Consider the following 19,974-nt stretch of genomic DNA (forward strand, 5'->3'; position numbering starts at 1 on the left):
CATAGGTCAAAAGTTAGAATACAAGTGTGACCATTTTATTATTATAAAATGACAAAATATGAACTGTTGCGTAAGTGTACGTATATAGTAAAAGAGAAATGATATTTGTACAATCATTTTGGTACAACTTTTGTACAATTTTCTCTTTCATACTCACATTGTTTTTATTCTCTCTCTTCCTTTTTCTCTCTCTATTGTTTTTATTCAATGAAAAGAGAGAACAATAAAGTTGTCTCAAAATTGTACCAAAATGGTTGTTAAAATATCACTACCCATAATAAAATGACAAACTTCTTTCAAAAAATAAAATGACAAACTGTTAAGATGTGAAATGATGCAGAAGTGTACATACAATGTCATACATAAATGCGTTCTTTCGAAAAACACAAAGGTCAACGGATGTACAGCACAAAGCTGAGGTAACCAGTAATGTGAGTACAGTACGTCAAGACATTTAAATCAATGCCATAGATAACATATTACTACTACATGACAATTCCTTTGTACAAAGCAACAAGAAGGATTGTGACAGCAGTAAAAATAAATGGTAACAAAATTAAAAAACAATCTAAATGCATGCAGAAATTTCTTGTACTAAGGTTGTGCAAATACCATTCACTTGGTATGTAAACTTTGAACCAAATCCAACCTGAACCTAAGTAAAAGAGGAGAGGAAGAGCATACTTGCCTAGAAGATTTTGACTGCTGAACAACGGATCGAAATGAGAAATTGTATTTCTTTACTTTTTCTTATTTATCTGACAACCGAAGAGAAAATCCCAGTTGTATTAAAGGGAAAATATTAACATATATATTACAATAAACCTGAATTTCCGGAAATTAGGAAAGTATTTCCCTGTAATGCTGCTATTTCAAACCCCTCAAAACGCAGAAAGGAGAACCGGAAATACAGTAGCAATTTAAAATTCTAATGATACAGGTTACAGAGAATGCCGCCCAACATTGCGACAACTATGGGATAAGTGCTTTGCTTTATGTTACACCCAGGTATGCTGTTTAAAAAACCACAAATCCGCTTTATTGTACATAAAATGACCACATCAATGAGCAAAGAGTTGAGCTGTAAAAACTATCGCATGTATATACTTTGAACACTGAGGAATTAAAGCTTCCTCCTGGGTACAAAAAATAATGAAAAAAGGTAAAGGAAAAAAAAAAACAAAATAGAAGAGTACAAAATTTGTTTGAAAGCTCTAGAAACCATTAGAGAAATAAATTTAGCATGAAGAGCTATAAAGAATCGGTAAGAGTAGTGAAGTAAACCTCGGTTCACTCAGCTTCTTAATTCTTATTAAACTCAGAGCTCCAGGGTTCTAAACTTGTTTTAATCCTGTTCCTGAAAAATATAACAAGGCCAGGTCAATACCAGCAATAAAATCCATTCAATTTGATATCAGCAAATAAGGAGGATACTGAGGTACGGGAAAATGAAGCCATGTAATGAAAGGGAAATAAAGATATACATATTTTCACTTGAGAAACAAAGGACCTAGGTCCATTGTTTGCATTGTCCTAGAAATAACACAGCAAGTTTGATTTCTAATGCTCAAATAGATGAATTAGAACTTTGGACAGCCTCTATTCTGTCCACTTACATGAAATAAAGCCTTACCATCTTGACGACACTCGATAACGAGTAATCTGATAAGCATCTTGTATGAATGATGGGACCCCTTCCAGAAATCACATCTTTGATTCCCATATCAGTATCGATATCAGCGTTAGTCAAGTAAACAGCCCCTTTGAACATCCATTCACTATTTTCATGACAGTAAACATCTTCAAATAGCTCACCACACAGCACACACAAGCATTGGTTTTCATCTGCTAGAACCATTGCATCCTCTTGATTTTTGTCTGGTTCGCTGTCTTGTGAATCTACAGAATCAGTAAACTCATTCTCAGATGGACATTCAGCTTTGCCAGCAACCCAGTCACTTGACTTCAGATACCATCTTGATGCCGTAATTAAACCAGTGCGTTCTCTTTCTCTTGTGGCATGCCACTCCAAGTGTCTGTTAAACTGTTCTTGTAATTTAACTTTAAGGCCGCAAATGCTGCAATGATGAGGAAAATCATCAAATAATCCACTAATTACAGATGGATGCAACTTTCTGATTACATTAGGCTTAAACTCAAAGCCAATGACATTTCTAATATCTGTGCTGGTTGATTCAGATAACGACATAGGTGTTTTCGCAGTATCATCTAACTCGTCTTTGGTAGAAGGGAGTGGAATAGCTGCAGAACCAGACAATGAAGCAACAGGCATAGAGCTACTGGTACTAAAGCTGTCACAGTGATCTTCCAATCGACTCAGCATCTCAGGCGGCACCTCGGCTGGTGTCTCAGTTACTGTCAATATCAAACCCTTTGCAACTAATGAGCTTAAAAGGTTTGCAAGTGGATTTGAGGTATGATTGGTGGCACCCGATGACTGGGCTGAGGCGCTGCTAACATTCGAGGAAGTTGGTGATATAGTAGATGTCCTTAGTGGTTGTCCAGCCTTTCTTTGAGGTCTTTTCTGCAAAGCAGGTGAAGATGGAGAGACATTTGCGGACACTGATGAAATTATTTTGGCAGCGGAAAAACCTCCTGACTGAGAAGGCCGAGCCCCTAATAGAGATGGAAGACTACTAGTAGTAGGCATGTTGGAAAATGCTCCATTCTTCACACTTGCATCTTTTGTATGACTTGTGGCTGGCTGCTCTGAGGTTTTTCTGGCTAGAGAAACTTTGGACAAAGGTGGCTTCTCAGTCTTAACAGTTCCTTCAGCGTGTGAAGAGCTTAGTTGTTGCTGATACCTTGGCTGAAAACCCGCTGAAGGTAATGGACCATGCAATTCTTTTAGTTGTGATGATCTTCGCAAGTCTCCAACATGAATATTAGGATAAAGGGTGGGAGAAGAATCTTTATTATATTGGCTGTGCGGACCTCCCAAAAAATTAGATGTTTTACGAGTGTGAGGATGGTCTTGCATAGCCAAAGTTTTCATAAGATGGGAGTGGTCAATACTTGGTGGCGATGGAGACCGATGTTGCAAAGGTGACTGCCCAGAAGGGGATTCAGATCCCACAGAATGAAATTGTTGTCCCTCAATTTCTGCCAATCCTATTCTTGCATTTGGAAGGAAAGCACGATTCCCCATCCTGACAGCAGAAGAACTTGCATTGGCTGGTAAAGAACCAGACATTAACATAGATCCATCCAAGTGACCCGGTTTCCTATCCAACTCATCAATTGATTGCTGATCCTGCAATTGCCATGATAATGATGGATGATGCTGAAATGCATGTAATTCTTTCTTTTCAGTGGCTTGAGATCTATTGGGCATTTCTCTATCAACATTTGCCCCAAAAACATTTCTGATTTGGTGGTGGTTATCTTCAGCTTCCTGCACAACAACAAAAAAAATCAACAAATCTACATACTAATGAAGATGCAGTAGAATGATGAGATGAAATTTGGGTCATTATATTAACTGGTGAGGGATTTGTGTTTGTAATTAAAGATAAGGGGTTTTACTATCAGTAATTTGGGAATTTGTAGTTCAGTTATTGGGGTCCGGAGATGTGTTATCCCATCGAAGGTATAGAATTTTATTTCATTTTTATCGAGATTTAAAGTTGGGTTTGTTGTGTAAGTTCTCCTAGTAACCTACACTAGGCATATTATTTTATCTCAGGGAATTCAATCTTATATGGAAGAGATCATCAAAATTCTGGTTTTTAATATCCCAAATTACCAAATTCTAACAATCTTACCAAATTCTCATCATCAGCGGTCCAAGCATCATTGCCCAAGTTGTTACGGACACCATGACCAGTCAATCCCGCGTTCATTTCATCCCACGAGTACTCCTCTTCCTCAGAATTTTTCCAGCTACTTGATATCACATTTCTCTGTATGCCAGTTATGTTTCGTGTTGGCTGATGCATAGATGCTTCAGTATTTGAAAAACTATGCTTGAGGCCAACACTATTTCTTTGCCCAGATATGGTCCCTGAAACACCAGCAGCAGCTTTGCCGTACAAATTTCTGTGTCCTAACTTGGCCACTTTACCATCAGTTCTTCCAATGCCCATGCCCAAATTCCTTGAAAGATTGGAACCATGTTCATTGTCTTCATAGGATGCACTGATGCTCTTTTCTGGAACTGAATCATCGAATGGATCTCTATGAGTGCGCTGATTATTCTGCAATGTAGATTATTCATTAAAATATGACAGCAGAGTGAATAGCATAAAGGGAAAAGAAAGACCACTCAACATAAGTGGATGTTAACAGAAACACTACAACCCACCCATGCTCGTGCAACACCCAAATCTTTATCAGTCATCTCATGGTCGTCATTTGAGTTTGCAATAGCTCCAGTCATGTCACCAACAACTCCTTCAGTCTTCATGACAGAAAGTACATGTCAAAAACGCGTGACATCAAAAAGACTACGGATAACTAAAGTAACATGACAGAAATTTATTGCTATAATAGTAATGCTATGATTTCATTGAAAGAGTTATACTGATTATGCCTCCAAGCTAGAGTTGCTTGGCTAGTTTGCATAAATTGGAGCTGTCTTAGATATCTAACTAGATAAAATGATTGTCAAACAAAAAGGCATGACATTTTCATCATTAATCAGGAGACCATAGGAATAGAAATTAGTTAATTAGAAAGGTCCAATTTAAAATACAACAATTGCAAGAATATTGTGTTGTCCTAATAAGAAACAGGGAGATTAAAACATGATGTCGCATATCCCAGTCCAGTTTCATCATGCAAAGAATGAATTGGACTTCCAATTCATCACTGACATAAATCCTGTAATCATGTCATATTTTGATCTTTTCCGATGAAATCAAAATTTCAAAATCTTGGAAGTATAAATTTAAGGTGCAATCATTTCACCTACCCTGCTGGACTGCTGAAGACGATGTCTTTCAAAATACTTGGGATTCACATGAATACTGTGCGGCGAATGCTGTGACTGTGAATCACTCCTGAGTGCAGTAGATGCTGAAGACGAACCATTGATTGCTGGAGTGAAGCCCAGTTCCTTGTCAATAACATGAAGGGTCTGAGGAGGAAAGACTCCTTTCCAAGTTCCAAAAAGATGTTTCATACTTTGACGGACAGAAGGATCAACCTGTTTGTATGCCTTGCAGAATACCTAAAATGTAAAGGAGTAATTAGCAAGTAACTAGTTAAAAATAGGTCTGTAAGATGAGAGACTGTGTCTCAGGAAAAACATTCATAATTAATGATCTGAAGGATTCATTGTTTACCATTGTAAAGACATGTACAAATACACATCAAAAGACATGAAGGTAAGTAACGTGCCAAGAGAAGAATAGATATCTAACCTCGGGTAGTTTGGCGGCAAAGTATTTTATGTAATCCCGCCCAATATTCTTAACAATACTGTCTAAGAGATAAAGAGATGGCAGCTTTTGTTCACTAGGAACCTGGAAAGTCATTAAGACAATTAATTGAAAATTGACCTTTCTTTTTATAACAAAAATATTAAGAATCAAAGAACTAGAAATAAGAGAGCCTGGCATATGTTAAACTACATATGGAAAGAACCAGAAACCAACAATATATAATTTATAAAATGTAATGTCTGTTCAAAATTGCTATTCAATTCCTTATTCTAGCTACTGCCCTGCCGGTAACAACCAAGGCCTTACAGTAAGGAGGCAACAAATGAAATTAAACAAACATCCAAACAAACCTAACATTCCACATTTTATTGATAGTTTGGATCAATTCCTCGGAACAAGTACAACATATGTAAAAGGCCATAACAATGTACAATATCACAATCCTGATTCCTCTGCATGAATACTGCCCAATCTTCCAAATCATGATAACCACAAACTAATTCCATATGATCCTTGGTACAATATGATTGCAGAGGGATGTATCGACTTTAACTTTGGTAGCATTCCATAATTAACTCTGGCAATTGAAGCGAATCCACTAGCTCGAAAGTGCAATGGTACAAGGAGCAATGTCTTTGAACAACTTTTCTGTACCAAATTTCTTTCTAAAATAACCCCCGCCAAAAAAATGCAGATAATCTGTATTGCCCCATACACGAGTCAAACCTAAGGTTTGAAACTATGCATTGGCTTATAATCTATGACACCTAACTATCTGCCAAAGTATTATGCAATTACATTGTGTGTTACAAATGAAAAGATGACAAAGAATGGAAATGAAACATGGACCATGGAGTAACCATTTCTATCTTAGTATCTATATATACAGTATAAAACAAAATAAAATGTTTCCAAAAATTCATACTCCCCTCTGCAAATGAAGTCAATAAAATGCAGAAAGAACCATAGAGTACTACTCTCTAATGATGATTGCCGTGCTTCTATTGCCCCATATGAATTACTTAATTTCAGAATGACAACTCTTTTACTAATTAATTTTGATTGTACGGGGAAGAGCACAGCTCAAAGACAAACCTCGGATAAATAAAGCAATAAGTTGGGACCAATGAAATGAATTCCGATGAATAATCATGATAATCCTTATGAATACATTACATCTCTTCACACGGCAACTGCAACTCTTCCCATAATCTTAACACATAAGTAACAACACGAAAATAAAATACCACATAACATACATAAGAAACAACAACACTCAAATCAGGAAAAGCATAACGACCATAATAAAGGGTCCTTTTTTCCATTTTTATTCCATCTTTTTACAGTTACAAAAACTCAATTCAATAAGCAATTAGCTCAATAACACAACCCCTCCAAACATAAATCAACCAATTGAACAAAAGAAACATCTACACAGTGTAAAAACTAATTCACCTCTAGAATGTTAGCACAAATAGTAGCAGCAATAGCCTTCTGACCAGCTTGATTCTCCCCTGCAATTATAGTCAAGTTGGTAATCATCGGTTTGGAATTGAAAGTAAGCTCTGCAAGTGCACTCTTATACTGTGCCACCAGGTCCTCAAAGCGAATCGGCTGCGGCTCATAACCACCACCAAAATCACTGCTTTCCAAGTCTCTATCATTCTGTCTGAACCGTGAGGCAGAAGACAACGTTGCTACCCCAGAATTCACTTGTTTTCTTTGTTGAATTGGTCGAGCACTTGAATTCGGAGCATGATCCGGATCTTTGATCAATCTGGGTCTCTTCAAAATTGGTTCTTTTGATCTATCAAACGGTCTTCGTGAATTCTCCATAGAAATCATATCAAATACAAACTAAGATATAAATGAAAAACTGAAAACACTAATCCTAAAGCTAAATATAAACCTAGTTTACATATATTTGAGATAGGTTACAAAACTAGATTACAAGATTGGTGATTAATAATACATGATGATGAATCAGTTATAATGAATTATGAAGAGTGAAAGTACAGAAAAAAGTTACAAGATTGAAATAAATGAGAAATCGATAACCCTAAATCAGAAAATGGAAGAGGGAATTGAGGTTGAATAGCGTTGAATGATGAATCAGTTGATTGAAGGAAGGAGGGTTGAAAATTGAAATTGGATAGGTGATTGCGGAGTAGGCGGAGATTGTTCTTGAGACAGTTATATATGGATTCACGTAGTGGCGATATCTTACAATCATGATGTCTGAATGATCGATACCCGTTAGATTTGCGATGGAACGGTGCAGATTTTGTGAAGGTTAATAACACAAATTAACACCGTAATTTAGGGATGTCTGAAAATAACTGTTGTTGGATTATTATGTTTTTCATAAATTTCAGAAGAAAAAAAATTAATATAGGTCCAGGTGAAAAAATTAATATAACTGTTTGTTTAGAATTTGTGTTTCTTTTTTCTTTTTCACATGGAGTTTGCTGATAATTTGTATTGTTTTAACAAGTTTACCGCTTGTCTCATCCGTGGTTTAAAAAAGGTTTTCGTCTCTTGCTGATTTTTGCGGAAGACAACAGATGTCTTTGGAAAGCATGGAATGTTGTGTCTTGATAATGAGCCGGTTAGCTATCATCGACTATGGTAAATGTTGGGAGCTATCTTAGTTCTCTCTCGACGTCCTTGGGTAGCGGTCTTCTTTCTCACCCACAACGATGTTGGACCTCATCTTCCTTCTCGTATGTAGACTACGATTCTCAATGTTGATGGGAGTAATTTCGATAACCCCCAACCCCCTCAAGCTTTAGAGTTGTTCTTCGTGATCCGGACGATACTTGGCTTTGTGGATTCTCAAGATTTATTGGCATATTACGAATGACTTGCATGCAGAATCGCTTGCGATCATGCATGGTTTGAATTTGTCATGGCATAAAGAACAACAAAATGTGATTTGTTACTCTGATTCCATGCATGGTATAAAATTAATTCAAGCTTCTCTCAATGATTGGCATATTTATGCAACTATCATTAGAGATATCAAGGATATCCTTAATCTCTCTTGGAATGTTCAGCTGACCTGCGCCCTTCGAAAGGCAAATGAGTGTGCGGATTTTTTAGCTAAACATGTTGTCAATCACGGTTCTTCTTGGTGCGACTTAGAGAACCCCCTCCCTGACTTGAAAGATGTACTTCTTGAAAGATGCTTCTAGAGTGTAATTCTTAAGGTTGTAGCCTAGTTTCTTTTTCTTTTCGTTTTTTTCTCCATGTACTAAAAAAAATTATCACGAGTGTGTGTGTGTGTGTGTGTGTGAGAGAGAGAGAGAGAGAGAGAGAGAGAGAGAGAGAGAGAGAGAGAGAGAGAGAGAGAGAGAGAGTTAGTTAGTTAGTTAGTTAATTAGTTAGTTAGTTTTAAAACATTGAACACGTTACCTCCATATTTAAATATAAGACCCTTTTGCAAATTTTCATTATCTGTTTTTATAAATTCTTTTTCAAATGCATTAATTATTTCTTTATCAACGTATTATAATCATGTTATCTAGTTTTTTGCAATATATAATAAATACATCACTCTAATGTAAACTAATCTAGTAAAATTAAAATTGGTTATTTCGATCTATCAAATGTGCTTCGTGGATTCTCCAAAGCAATCAAATCAAATACAAATTATGATGAATAAAAATTAAAAGAAATATAATCTCAAATCAAATGCAATTTCATCAACGATGTTGATCATTTCTTATTCTCATATCATATACCACGTTATTTAAAATATATCACATCACAAATTTTTAGTTCAAAAATACAATAGACACACCAAAACTTTAAGAAATTAAAATTAAGAGGTCAAAATCGCTAAATGGTAGAAATAGAACAACCGAAATCGTAATTAAGTAAAAAAAAATATACCTAACGATATTTTTTTCCCTTGTTTGTTATTACTATTGGTATTGTAATACCTTCAAAATTCTAACTATAATTATAGAACCTGAGTAAGTTAGCTTATGTGGTTGTGAAAGGTTAAAAGAGTTTTACATAGACTCTAGTAAATAGAAGGGGCATTACAAAGAAAACAATATTATATATAAACTATAAGTACAAAAATGTATAATGGCCTTGGAAAGTTTTTTTTTTGTTGAATTGGCGTCGGGAAGCTAAAGCTTTTACGAAAAGCCCCATAATAATAAAACCTGAAGACTGTTTGAGTAAGAAACCATTATTAGCAAAAGAAAAATAAAAAAAGAGTAAGAAACAATTATTATATTCAAACAAATATATAATTGGGTGGACTAAGTCGTATAGTTTGGTTGTAGACAAATATCAAGTGAAGAGAACTAGAATGGCCTTTTGCTCAAAAAAAAAACTAGAATGGCCTTTGCACAACTCAACATAGTTTAGAATACTGGTCTACATTATAGTCTAATAGAGGAGTTGAATCATAGTATCATGACCACAACTATCACCAAGTTAATCATATAATATCGTAGGGGCTGAAGATCACATTGTCGACCTTTAGGCGATCAAAAAAGATCATGTAGTTGTTCGAGGTCACTTGTGGCCTTTGCCTTAAACGAATACCGTGGTGTTTGGCTTTTCCAACGTATAGTTGGGGCCTATATCATATGGATGTATGCAATGAAATGCTCCATGACACAAGCTTGAAATTAATGTACGTACTTCTCCCACCTATATCTTGGCTGCAATGTGATAAGTGAAATTAGGCAATAAAGACTAATAGTTCCACCACCATACAATTTCATTTCCATTGTATTAATTCAACAATTCTTAAATTATCACATTACACTTAATCCAGATCCAGAGCATACGGTTTGTAACTTCCGTTCCCAAGCGAATTAGTCCTCAAATGGGAAGCGATTTGGCTTTACAAGGTGTTTGTGAGCAATTAAATGTTCATAAAAAGCAATTTTAATTTTCAAAATAGATGGGATTTAAAATCCCAAGCCCAACCCACTTCCTTTTGAAGTGGCCCATAATCATTTTCACTACAGAAAAAAAAAAAAGTTTCTGAAAAATGTAATAAAACCCTAAAACACCAAAACGAAGGTCTTCTCTTTGCTGCCATCTTCGCTATGGCCCCTCACACCGCACAGTTTCAGAACCGCCACAATCAAGGTGGCGCACACACACACAGTAGTTCAACTGCCTTCTCTGAATTCAGAACCGCCACAACCCATAAGGGCAAACTCGCCCTCAAGAAGCGTGCTCCAAAACTCGTAACTATCATTACTTCATCTTTTCATTCCATTTAATCAAACACCATGATTCATGTTTTTTTGTTTTTGTTACAGGTTGAAACTGGGAAGAAAACGTTGTTGCTTCATGGAACCAAAACAAGTGCGGTTTTGAATGCTGTGTTGACTCAGATTTATCATTTGAAGAAGGAAAGTGCGATTAAGTATAGTCGTAAGAATGATAATATTAAACCTTTTGAAGCTGGTGGTGAAACCTCTTTGGAGTTTTTCGCACAAAAAACTGACTGCAGTCTCTTTCTGGTAATTTCTCTCATTTTGTTCTTCAATCGTTGTTGAGTTTGTTTTTAAGGTTTTGGTGGAATTTGTTTTTGTTTTGCTTTGTTTTTGTGGTTTTATGATTAAGGAATTAGAATTGGTGTTAGTATTGATTTAATTTTAATTTTAATTTGTTCTACCTCTTGTTGTGTAAGTGAATTGCATAGGTACTTGTTTTTATCATTTTGAAGTACATGTTTTAAAAAAGTTAGGAATTTGAAACCAAACTAGGCCCTGTTTGGATTATCAACTTAATAATACGTTTATCAAACAAGTGTTTATGTGAAAAAAAATCTATAAAATAAGATGAAATAAAGTCAAACCATTTTATATAAGCTATAAGTTGTTTTCATTAGCTATTTTGGCAAGCTTATGAAAACAAGCTGAGAACAGCTTATGGATGTTTCCATAAGCTCTCCTTAGCAGGGTGACGAGTGCTTATTGGTAGTAGATAAGTTTAAGGGCCGGTTTGAATAAACAGCTTATGTGCAGCTTATAGCACAAGCACTTATCATAATAAGCGCTTAGCTTGCCTAAACTATTTTTATAGCTAAAGATAAAATAAAGTTAAATTGTTTATGTAAATGCTATAAGTTGTTTTTATAAGCTACATTGGAGAACTTTGAAAATGAGTTGAAAAAAGGGTATGAAAATTGGCGTTAGTATTAATTAAATTTAAAATTGCATTCTCTCTTGTTGTGCAACATTTTTAGTGAATTACATAGGTTTTTTTTACTTTTTACCATTTTTATGGACTTGTTTTAAAAAAGTTAGGAATTTATGGACTTGTTTTAAAAAAGTTAGGAATTTGAACTGTGTTCTTAAGTTATTTATATTTGATGATGTTTGTCGTGAAACTGATATAGGCCCTGTTTGGATAAACAATTTAATTAAACGCTCATAGCTTAAACGATTATGATACAAGTGTTTATGTGCAAGTTATTTCTAAAACAAACGAAATAATAATGATAAACCATTTTCATATAAGCTATAAGTTGTTTCCATTAGCTATTTTAGAAAGAACACATTATCATATGAGAGTTTATGTAGAAGTTGTTTCTGTAAGAAGAGAGCAATAAAGTTGATCTTTTTCATATAAGCTGTTTTCACAAGTTATTATGGAGAGCTAATGCACATGTCATAAGCTTTTTCTATAGCTCTCCCAAATAGTCTTATCAGTGCTAATGACAGTAGATAAGCTCAAATAAGTCTATCCAAATAAGCTCTTGGTTGTGATAGTAGATCAGGGGTAACTTAATCTGCCCGAAACTTGTTGTTTTCTATTGCTATTATTCAGACATTTATTTGGTTTGTTTTTTCTTTTACTGAATTTTGTTTGTGTTTAAGATTTTATTATTAAGTCATTACAATTGGTGTTAGCATTGATTTAATTTTAAATTGTATTCTCACTTGTTGTGTAAGTGAACCACAAAGGTTTTTACCTACTTTCACCATTTTTAAGAACCTTTGTTAAAATAAGTTAGGAATTTGAACTTTGTTTTTAAGCTATTTGGTGATGTTTGCCATTAAACCAAATTAGGCCCTATTTGGGTGAACAACTTAATAAAACGTTTATGATTCAAGTGCTTGTGTAAGCTATAAGATAAAATCAAGTCAATCAATTTTATGAGCTATAAGCTGTTTTGGAAAGCTTAAGGAAATAAGCTGAAAACAGCTTCTGAACACGTGATAAACTGTTTCCATAAGCTCTCCCAAGCAGTGTCACAAGTGCTTATGCCAGTAGATAAGTTTAAGTGTCTGTTTGGATAAACAGCTTATATGCAGCTAATAGTACAAGCACGAAATGAAAATTGTCATAAGCTGTTTTCATAAATTCTCCTAAACAGTCCCACAAAATATATGTCAATAGGTAAGCTCAAATTAGTCAATCCAAACAGACTCTTTGTAATCATTTCAAACAAGTCCTTAGTTATGATTGCAGTTCAGGGGTAACTTCATCTGTATTCAGATTGTGCTAGTATTACCCGAAACTTGTGATGCTAGGCCTTTTATTTTATTTTTCTCAATTATTGAAAATACGTGTTATAATAGTTAGCAAATCTCAATATAGGCTTGTCCTCCTCTAAATCTAAAAAATAATTGAGCCCCTCTGAAAAATAATTGAGTTCCTTATTCATACATAGTAAGAGCTCCAAATATTACATGGAAAGCGATTTTGTTTTGATTTAATGTTGCCTATATTTTGCAGTATGGATCTCACTCAAAGAAGAGACCTAATAACCTTGTTCTCGGGAGAATGTATGATTTCCATGTCTATGATCTGATAGAAGTTGGTATTGAAAATTTTAGAGGCATGGAGTCATTTGATTATGATAAGAAAATAGCTCCAAAGGAAGGATCAAAGCCTTTTATGGCTTTCATTGGGGAAGGATTTGAGTCTGTGAACGAACTTAAACAGCTGAAGGAAGTTTTACTTGATCTTTTTCGCGGAGAGGTGCGTCTTTGTTTTTTCTTTCTCTTTCACATTCTTTTGTTGGCAGCTGGACTGTGTTAACAGAAGTGATGCATATGATTCACAGGTTGTGGAGAATTTAAATCTTGCCGGAGTGGACCGTGCATATGTATGTACTGCCCTGTCTCCAACTAAGGTGTTTTTCACACACTGTGCATTGCGGTTGAAAAAATCTGGCACAGTTGTCCCAAGAATGGAATTGGTAGAAGTTGGTCCTTCCATGGATATGGTTATTCGCCGGCATCGTCCTCCTAATGAAAGTGTGATGAAGGAAGCCATGAAAACTTCAAGGGACAAGCCAAAGAAAAAGGTAAACCAATTCTCTAAATCTTTCAAGTTTATCTGTTAATGTAAAATGAAGTTGCATGTCTAAATCGTGTACTTGTTCTGTTTCTAATAGGAGAAGAATGTCAAAAAGGATCCCCTACAAGGAAAGATTGGAAATGTTTATATTCCAGATCAGAAGGTAAGAGGGACTATTCTTGTTCTTTACTTTAACTATTTTAGTTAGTTCATTCAACTTAGTACATTGAATTTGCTTATGATATCGATTTTAATTGTTTAGATTGGAGAAATGGTTTTGCCTAATAAATCGAAAGGAGTGAAGAGGGAGCGCCGAGAAGCCAAGCAGCAGAAACATGGGAGTGATGAGCATGCATCGAAAAAGCAGAAGGATGAATCTTCCTAAAATATTATATTATAAATTAAACCTATTGTCTTTCCCTGCCTGTCTTTTGATCATGAAGCGAGCCATTGTAGTAGATCAAATTATAATACATTGGATGTTGTTTAGTGACATGAATATTCTAGATTTCCCCCTTACAGGGAATGAGTTTTGTTGCCATTTAATTGTAAGCATAATGTTTACTTCAAGTTTTACCTGATTTAGACGACCTTTATCCTCGAGTGGATTAGTGAGTAGTAGCTTCTTACAGCCTATTTTAATACGTTCATTAATTTATGTTCAGATGGGTATAGTTTCAAGGACGAAAACCAAACAAAATATATCAGAACATTTACCACCTTATAAAGTATATCAGAACATTTGTGACTACAAATTTCTGAGTTCAGTTTTTATTTTAGTTTTGTCATACTAGTATATATACAATGATCCCATTAGAATTCTGCAGTTAAACATTATGAGCTAACATGTATAAGAATGAGCAAACATTAATAAGAATGAAGAGCTTTCTGAATTGAAAACTGAGTAATGTTTTTGTAGATACATCATATCATATTCTGTGTCAATGGACAAGCTGGCTTAACAATACTTTTTCAGTTTCACCTTTCTAAGATATGAAGGGAATAACCTTTTCTTTATTCTTAGAGTTCAATATGGTTTTTACCTCTCACACATTGCTGCCCAACATTTTACCATAAATACACAAGCTATCAGAAGATATAATGATATTTGGAATGTTTATATAATAGAATAAATATAATAAATAGCAAAGTCCTAGATAGGGAAGAAAAGTGTGATTTAAACAGGACCCCTAACTACTTATATTAATGATCATTTCATTTGCCTTGCCACAAGTAGGGTAGTGCAGAGAGGTAAGTCCAAGATGGGGTACATCTATAGCATAATAATATAAGAACTCATAGTAACTAACAAAACTACCAATTTTTTGATTGACTTCTTTTTTTTTTTTTTTTTTTAAATATAAACTTATCTTTTAACAACATTGTTCTATTCCAAATTTAAATTTGAAAACATGAAACATAAATACTGAAATTTAAACAAGTTCATATACCAAATATTATATACAACTGACACAATCGAATTAAAGTAAATCAAATATTATACAATAAAATATATATACAATTTAAATAATGTGTGTTCGTCATTCCGTTGATACTAAATTACTTAAATCATCATCCACCCGATGAATTGATTGAATGCAATTAAAGAATTAGAATTTACAAAGAAAAGCTTGTTAAAGAGAGTAACAAAAATTGTGGAAATAAAGAAATAATCAAAGCTGATGAATGAATATTGATTATAAATCAAAGTTATTCAATAATATGACCCCTAGGAACTATAATTGCTCAAAGGCAACAATTGTAGGAATAGATGCATGTTTGAGTTGACAAAATCACAGTAACACCGTGATTTTATTGAAACTCCGAAATGTAACTTCTGCCAAAATCATGGAAGCCGGTCGTGATTCTGCCAAACTTATGAATCAAGATTTTCTTAGGTAGGTCTATCATGCTTACCACCTTGACTATCTATTTCATCAAAAGGAGATTCATCAGCTGGCCAATTATCAATACCCAAACTTCCAAAACCAATATCCCACATATCTGACATGTCACCACTTGTAACAACTCCAAAGTCAGATACTCCATAATTCATAGGATCCCACATCTCATTCCCACAGTTTGAAGTAGCAACAGCACCAACATTGAAGTTAGGGTCCCATATATCTTCTTGCTTGATAATACTTTCAGTCCCAATAGATTGAAACCCTTCAAAATTCTCAGGAATAACTTCTTCATTTGGACTAATAACATTTTTTCCTTTGAAAAGGGGTTCATCAAGTCCAAAACTAGATGATCCTTCGCCAATAATATTAGTTTCTGAATTTGACATGAAAATTCCATGCATTGCAGCATATTCATCTGATGAAATATTCTCAATTTGAGAAGTAAAATCTTCTTCACCTTTAGTCATTTCTTTAGGTAGATCAAGTGAAAGATAGTGAGGAGAGTTTTCAATGGAAACTGGACTTAGTTCTTGAGTTTCACAAGACATGTCTATATTCCCCCAATTTGGTTGGTACCTCACTATCTTTCCATCTTTGACATTTTCTTCTTCATTTTGGTTTTGCTTAACAAACTTTCTTCTAACTCTTGGAGATTCTATATCTTTCTGTTCCTTCTTCTGCTTAAGTCGCGCTAAAAAGTCCGGATTTGAAAACAACTTGGCCAAGAAAGATACCATTTGTTTCTGTCTTTGTTCAGCAGATTGAAGCCTTTGATTCACATTACCTGCGTGACTAGCCGTCATTCGTTGTTGCTGCTGTAAATCAACCACTTCTTGCATTAACACAGTCCTCTCCTTCCTCAATCTTTCAATCTCAACCTCGACTCCAGATTTCCCTGCTATTAGAGATACAGTTAGTTAGTTACTAGTAGAAGTTTGTAACTAGTTTGTAAGCATATATAGAAATATAGTTAGTTAGTTAGTTAGTTACTAGTTTGTTAGCCTATATAAAAGGTTTGATGTGAACACTTATAATCACTTCTCTCATATTAATACTATTTATATTTTTCTAATACCTGCATCAGAAGAAGATCCAACATAGTTACCAACTTGCTGAGATTGAGACGTGCGGCGCCTTTGAATGCTTTTCAACAAGTGCTTCTTACCTTTCTGAAAACCTTCATTGAAAAACTCCCATTTGTCGGTGTCAATCTTGCGGAATCCCTGTGCTCAAACACCAAATTATCTGAGAATGAATAAACCAAACATAGGAGACTCAAGAAAGAAAGAAAAAAATACAAGTAACATATATCAAAGCAAAAACAAAATAGTTACATGATACAATACAGTTAGCTGTATTGGAGAATGCAATCTGTAATCCAAAACAAAAAAGACAAGCTTATGATAAAATGCATCACAAAAATATAATCTAAAGTCAAAGAACACACAAAACACATCATTGAAACACAGAATCCTACCTTGGAAAGATGAAAATCCCTTGAAAAGGGAGAGCAACATTGTCTCCTATGTTGCCAATTCCAGCAGTAGGAGTCTCTGAATGCTATAACTACACAATGCAATCAATCAGGAGGAAACAAACATATCTGCAATGTGTGTGTGCTTATTTTATTACATAGTTCCACTAGTAGTAACAAAAACACAATTACAAAGAGCATATAGCAAAATATGCAAGTTTTACATACAATACAATCAGCAAATAAATTATTTACATTCCCAATTGATACATCAAATTGTTCAATCAACAAACACAAAAGGGGGAGAGGGAATTAAATAGTTAGTTACAAATACTTCAAAACCAAAAAAAAAAAGAAAAAATAAAAATAGTTAGTTACATTACATAGATTAATAGGGGCCATTAGAGGCATTGTGAAAAGTAGCAAAACAATATAAATTGCAAAAATACCCACATAAGTATTAAGCTGACGAACAAAACTGGAGAAATTGTTGTGTTTGAAGTGTCTAGGTAAGACAATTCTTGCAAACTCCAAAGGATCCCAAACAACAAAGCTAACACCATTGGAACTCCATGATATGATTGGATTCAATGAAGGGTCATCAACCAAATCAAACGTTTTTGAAAGAAATGGTGGAACTGGGCTCATCTGCAAACACTCCATAGGCACAGGAACATCACTACCAGTACCACCACCTATAGCTGATGCTTCATATTCCATCAAAGATGAAGAAGAAAATTTGGGAGAGTTTTTTTCATCATTTGGATTCATGTTATGTCTTGAATAATAACAGAAAAAACGGTTTTTTGGAGAGGGTGTGGATAGAAAGGTGAGGTGTGATGAGAAGAAGAATAGAGTGAAGTGTGGTGGTGGTGAATATAAAAAGGAGGGAAAGGGCGGTGGAAGGTGAGGGGGGGTGTAGTAGTAGTTTGATGGCGGTGGAAGAAAATGGGGGCCATTGATTGAAGTTGAACGATTGCAAAAAACTGTGAAATATGAGCGCCGACATTGATGGTGTTGTTTCGTTGCACTTACGTTGGGTTTGTTCTGTCTTTGTCACGTGTGTTTTGGACTTAGATATTTTGTTGCTACAGATGCTACTGTTTATTGTGGTTTCTGTGTTCTGTTTGGTTAGATTTTATTCAGTGTTGGCTTTTTGGATTGATGATATTTTTTGTGAGAGTGACGTATGTGTGCTGGTAATGGTCAAATTGACTAATTAATATACTTAGAGGTTAAGCAAAAATGAGATATCCAATAGGAAACTTGTAATTTGTAAATCTGTTTATTTATTTTTTAAATTTTGATATGGACCAGGATGGGTTGTTTTATGTGAGGATTTTTGTGGGGCAAACTTAATTTTTTATATATATAGAAAATAATTATTCTGGTGATTTTTATTACAGAAATAATTATGGTGCTAAAAGAAGGAAAGTAGTGAGGTACTTTTACTTTTGTGATTTATGGTGCTCGAGATTTTTTAAGCTAACTTAAATTAATTGAAAAAAAACGTGATAGGTTATGACATATCATTAAAAATTAAAAATCAAAATGGCAATGCATGTGTTTGGGTTGTTTGGAAAGAAATGAACAACAAGATTTTCAAGCGGAAAAGTGCGGATTTGTGCAAATTATTAGATAATGTCAAATTTTTGTCTTTTTTAGGGTTAAAAGCTAATAGGCTCACTTCCGCTTTCAGTTATAACGACCGGTGGCGGTACCCTTTACTTTGTATGGGTGTTAGGGAGTAGCTTCCTTTTTGTTTATTTTTTGGGAAACGTTAACCAATGCCCTCAAGACAATGGTTAAGGAAGCAAATATATCAATCTCACATTGAAACTTGTGTATTCAACTCCTCAAAAGTTTAAAAAGTTGTATTTTTAACTTAACTTTCTTTTTTTGGTTTCCTTAACCATTGCCCTAAGGGCACCGGTTAGCATAACCCTTATTTTTTTTGTTGCCTCTTTAATGGCACCAGATTTTTAACATTGTATTTTGTCGAGTGATTCACTTTTGCACACCTTATGCGAGATGAATCACTCGTGGTGATTTATTATATTTCATTTTACCTTGTTAAAAAAAAAATCAAAATGGCAATAAAGTGTTTGAAAAAAAAAAATCACAATAGTTGCTATCTTCATCACAAGTATCCAATCCTACAAACATATGAGCAATTACACGAGGGCTTCGCTTTTAGAAGACTCTACCGGAGTTTAAAAAATGGGAAATAAAAGACTCCTACAATTTAACATTAATAGCCTCATATCCAGGTTAATTTTCATGTTGTTCACTATCTACTTTGAATCTAACTTGAAGTTCACCTAACAAATTTATTAAAGTGTAACAATAACAAGAAAAATAGGACATTGTTAAGAAATCATATGAATATTAATGGTAATTATGTTAAGCAAATTTATAAAATGTGCGTAGTCAATACTTTAGAAGTTCAAAAAATATTTTGTTCAATACAATTTTTTTTTTCTTCCTTAACAAGTGTCTTTTGGACATTTTTTAACGTGAGCTATGCTAATAATAATAATATATAAGAGATCAACTTTGATTTGTCATATTTAAGAATGTCGATTTGTATATGTATACAAAGATCTTCACGAAGGTTGCTTTGCTTAAGGTACTACAGGCAAAGAGTATTTCCCCATGGAGAAGGGGATGGGAGAGAAAGCTTGCCCATAGATAGTTTGGGAACGAGGACAAAGATATATCATTTACTCTCTGAAGATCCGTCTCTGAGTAGTTTACGAAAATATATTTTACTATGTTATATTTGTTTGTCTTATCACATAATATACATATATGTTTATTTTATATGTAATGTTTTTTGTAGTCACAACCAATAATGTGTTAATATTGGTCCCATTTAATTGAAAATAATATAATTTTT

The 19,974-nt window shown here is 34.3% G+C and overlaps 3 protein-coding genes across 10 annotated transcripts; 1 reads left to right on the forward strand and 2 right to left on the reverse strand.

Moving 5' to 3' along the window:
* Nucleotides 1-720: 720 nt before the first annotated feature.
* LOC146955807 (polyadenylation and cleavage factor homolog 4-like) lies at nt 721-7,574 on the reverse strand. Of its 4 annotated transcripts, none has more exons than XR_015017865.1 (8): nt 6,861-7,574; nt 5,385-5,486; nt 4,934-5,191; nt 4,325-4,420; nt 3,786-4,217; nt 1,634-3,415; nt 1,285-1,357; nt 721-1,013 (listed from the first exon to the last, which is right to left on the reverse strand). XR_015017865.1 is itself a non-coding variant. In XM_085723877.1 (7 exons), exons 1-7 carry the CDS (start codon nt 7,248-7,250, stop codon nt 1,346-1,348), a joined length of 3,072 nt encoding a protein of 1,023 aa, XP_085580003.1. In that variant the 5' UTR covers nt 7,251-7,574; the 3' UTR covers nt 721-1,345. The 4 variants fall into 4 exon arrangements, 1 of the variants encoding a protein (XP_085580003.1); XR_015017861.1 differs by having other exon boundaries at nt 721-1,136; XR_015017866.1 differs by lacking the exon at nt 721-1,013 and adding an exon at nt 1,077-1,140.
* A 2,891-nt stretch (nt 7,575-10,465) lies between these two features.
* Nucleotides 10,466-14,297, forward strand: LOC146955808 (Ribosomal RNA processing Brix domain protein). Its single transcript, XM_085723943.1, has 6 exons — nt 10,466-10,624; nt 10,700-10,903; nt 13,128-13,373; nt 13,459-13,701; nt 13,792-13,857; nt 13,957-14,297. The coding sequence occupies exons 1-6, from the start codon at nt 10,481-10,483 to the stop codon at nt 14,077-14,079; spliced, it is 1,026 nt and encodes a 341-aa protein (XP_085580069.1). The 5' UTR covers nt 10,466-10,480; the 3' UTR covers nt 14,080-14,297.
* A 1,067-nt stretch (nt 14,298-15,364) lies between these two features.
* On the reverse strand, nt 15,365-18,079 carry LOC146955809 (heat stress transcription factor A-3-like). Of its 5 annotated transcripts, none has more exons than XM_085723936.1 (4): nt 17,529-18,079; nt 16,936-17,167; nt 16,677-16,824; nt 15,365-16,499 (listed from the first exon to the last, which is right to left on the reverse strand). In XM_085723936.1, exons 2-4 carry the CDS (start codon nt 17,116-17,118, stop codon nt 15,589-15,591), a joined length of 1,242 nt encoding a protein of 413 aa, XP_085580062.1. In that variant the 5' UTR covers nt 17,119-17,167; nt 17,529-18,079; the 3' UTR covers nt 15,365-15,588. The 5 variants fall into 5 exon arrangements, with proteins under 5 accessions (XP_085580062.1, XP_085580058.1, XP_085580041.1 ...); XM_085723932.1 differs by having other exon boundaries at nt 16,936-17,204; XM_085723915.1 differs by lacking the exon at nt 16,936-17,167 and having other exon boundaries at nt 15,365-16,496.
* Between the last annotated feature and the right edge of the window lie 1,895 nt (nt 18,080-19,974).

The sequence above is a fragment of the Medicago sativa genome, chromosome 1 (assembly GCF_051527215.1).
Source record: "Medicago sativa cultivar Bolivia chromosome 1, Bolivia_mono, whole genome shotgun sequence".
Lineage (NCBI taxonomy): Eukaryota > Viridiplantae > Streptophyta > Magnoliopsida > Fabales > Fabaceae > Medicago > Medicago sativa.

What these genes read in the sequence shown, in the direction of transcription:
- LOC146955808 (XM_085723943.1), top strand. Translation starts at nt 10,481, where the DNA reads ATGGCCCCTCACACCGCACAGTTTCAGAACCGCCACAATCAAGGTGGC. An exon ending in AGAAGCGTGCTCCAAAACTC is followed by an intron (nt 10,625 to 10,699) that starts GTAACTATCATT and finishes TTTTTGTTACAG; the next exon opens with GTTGAAACTGGGAAGAAAAC. An exon ending in CTGACTGCAGTCTCTTTCTG is followed by an intron (nt 10,904 to 13,127) that starts GTAATTTCTCTC and finishes TATATTTTGCAG; the next exon opens with TATGGATCTCACTCAAAGAA.
- LOC146955809 (XM_085723908.1), bottom strand. Translation starts at nt 17,846, where the DNA reads ATGAATCCAAATGATGAAAAAAACTCTCCCAAATTTTCTTCTTCATCT. An exon ending in TTCGTCAGCTTAATACTTAT is followed by an intron (nt 16,825 to 17,528) that starts GTGGGTATTTTT and finishes GTTTGAGCACAG; the next exon opens with GGATTCCGCAAGATTGACAC. An exon ending in TGGATCTTCTTCTGATGCAG is followed by an intron (nt 16,500 to 16,676) that starts GTATTAGAAAAA and finishes TATCTCTAATAG; the next exon opens with CAGGGAAATCTGGAGTCGAG.
- LOC146955807 (XM_085723877.1), bottom strand. Translation starts at nt 7,250, where the DNA reads ATGATTTCTATGGAGAATTCACGAAGACCGTTTGATAGATCAAAAGAA. An exon ending in TTGCCGCCAAACTACCCGAG is followed by an intron (nt 5,192 to 5,384) that starts GTTAGATATCTA and finishes TTTACATTTTAG; the next exon opens with GTATTCTGCAAGGCATACAA. An exon ending in GTCTTCAGCAGTCCAGCAGG is followed by an intron (nt 4,421 to 4,933) that starts GTAGGTGAAATG and finishes TCTGTCATGAAG; the next exon opens with ACTGAAGGAGTTGTTGGTGA.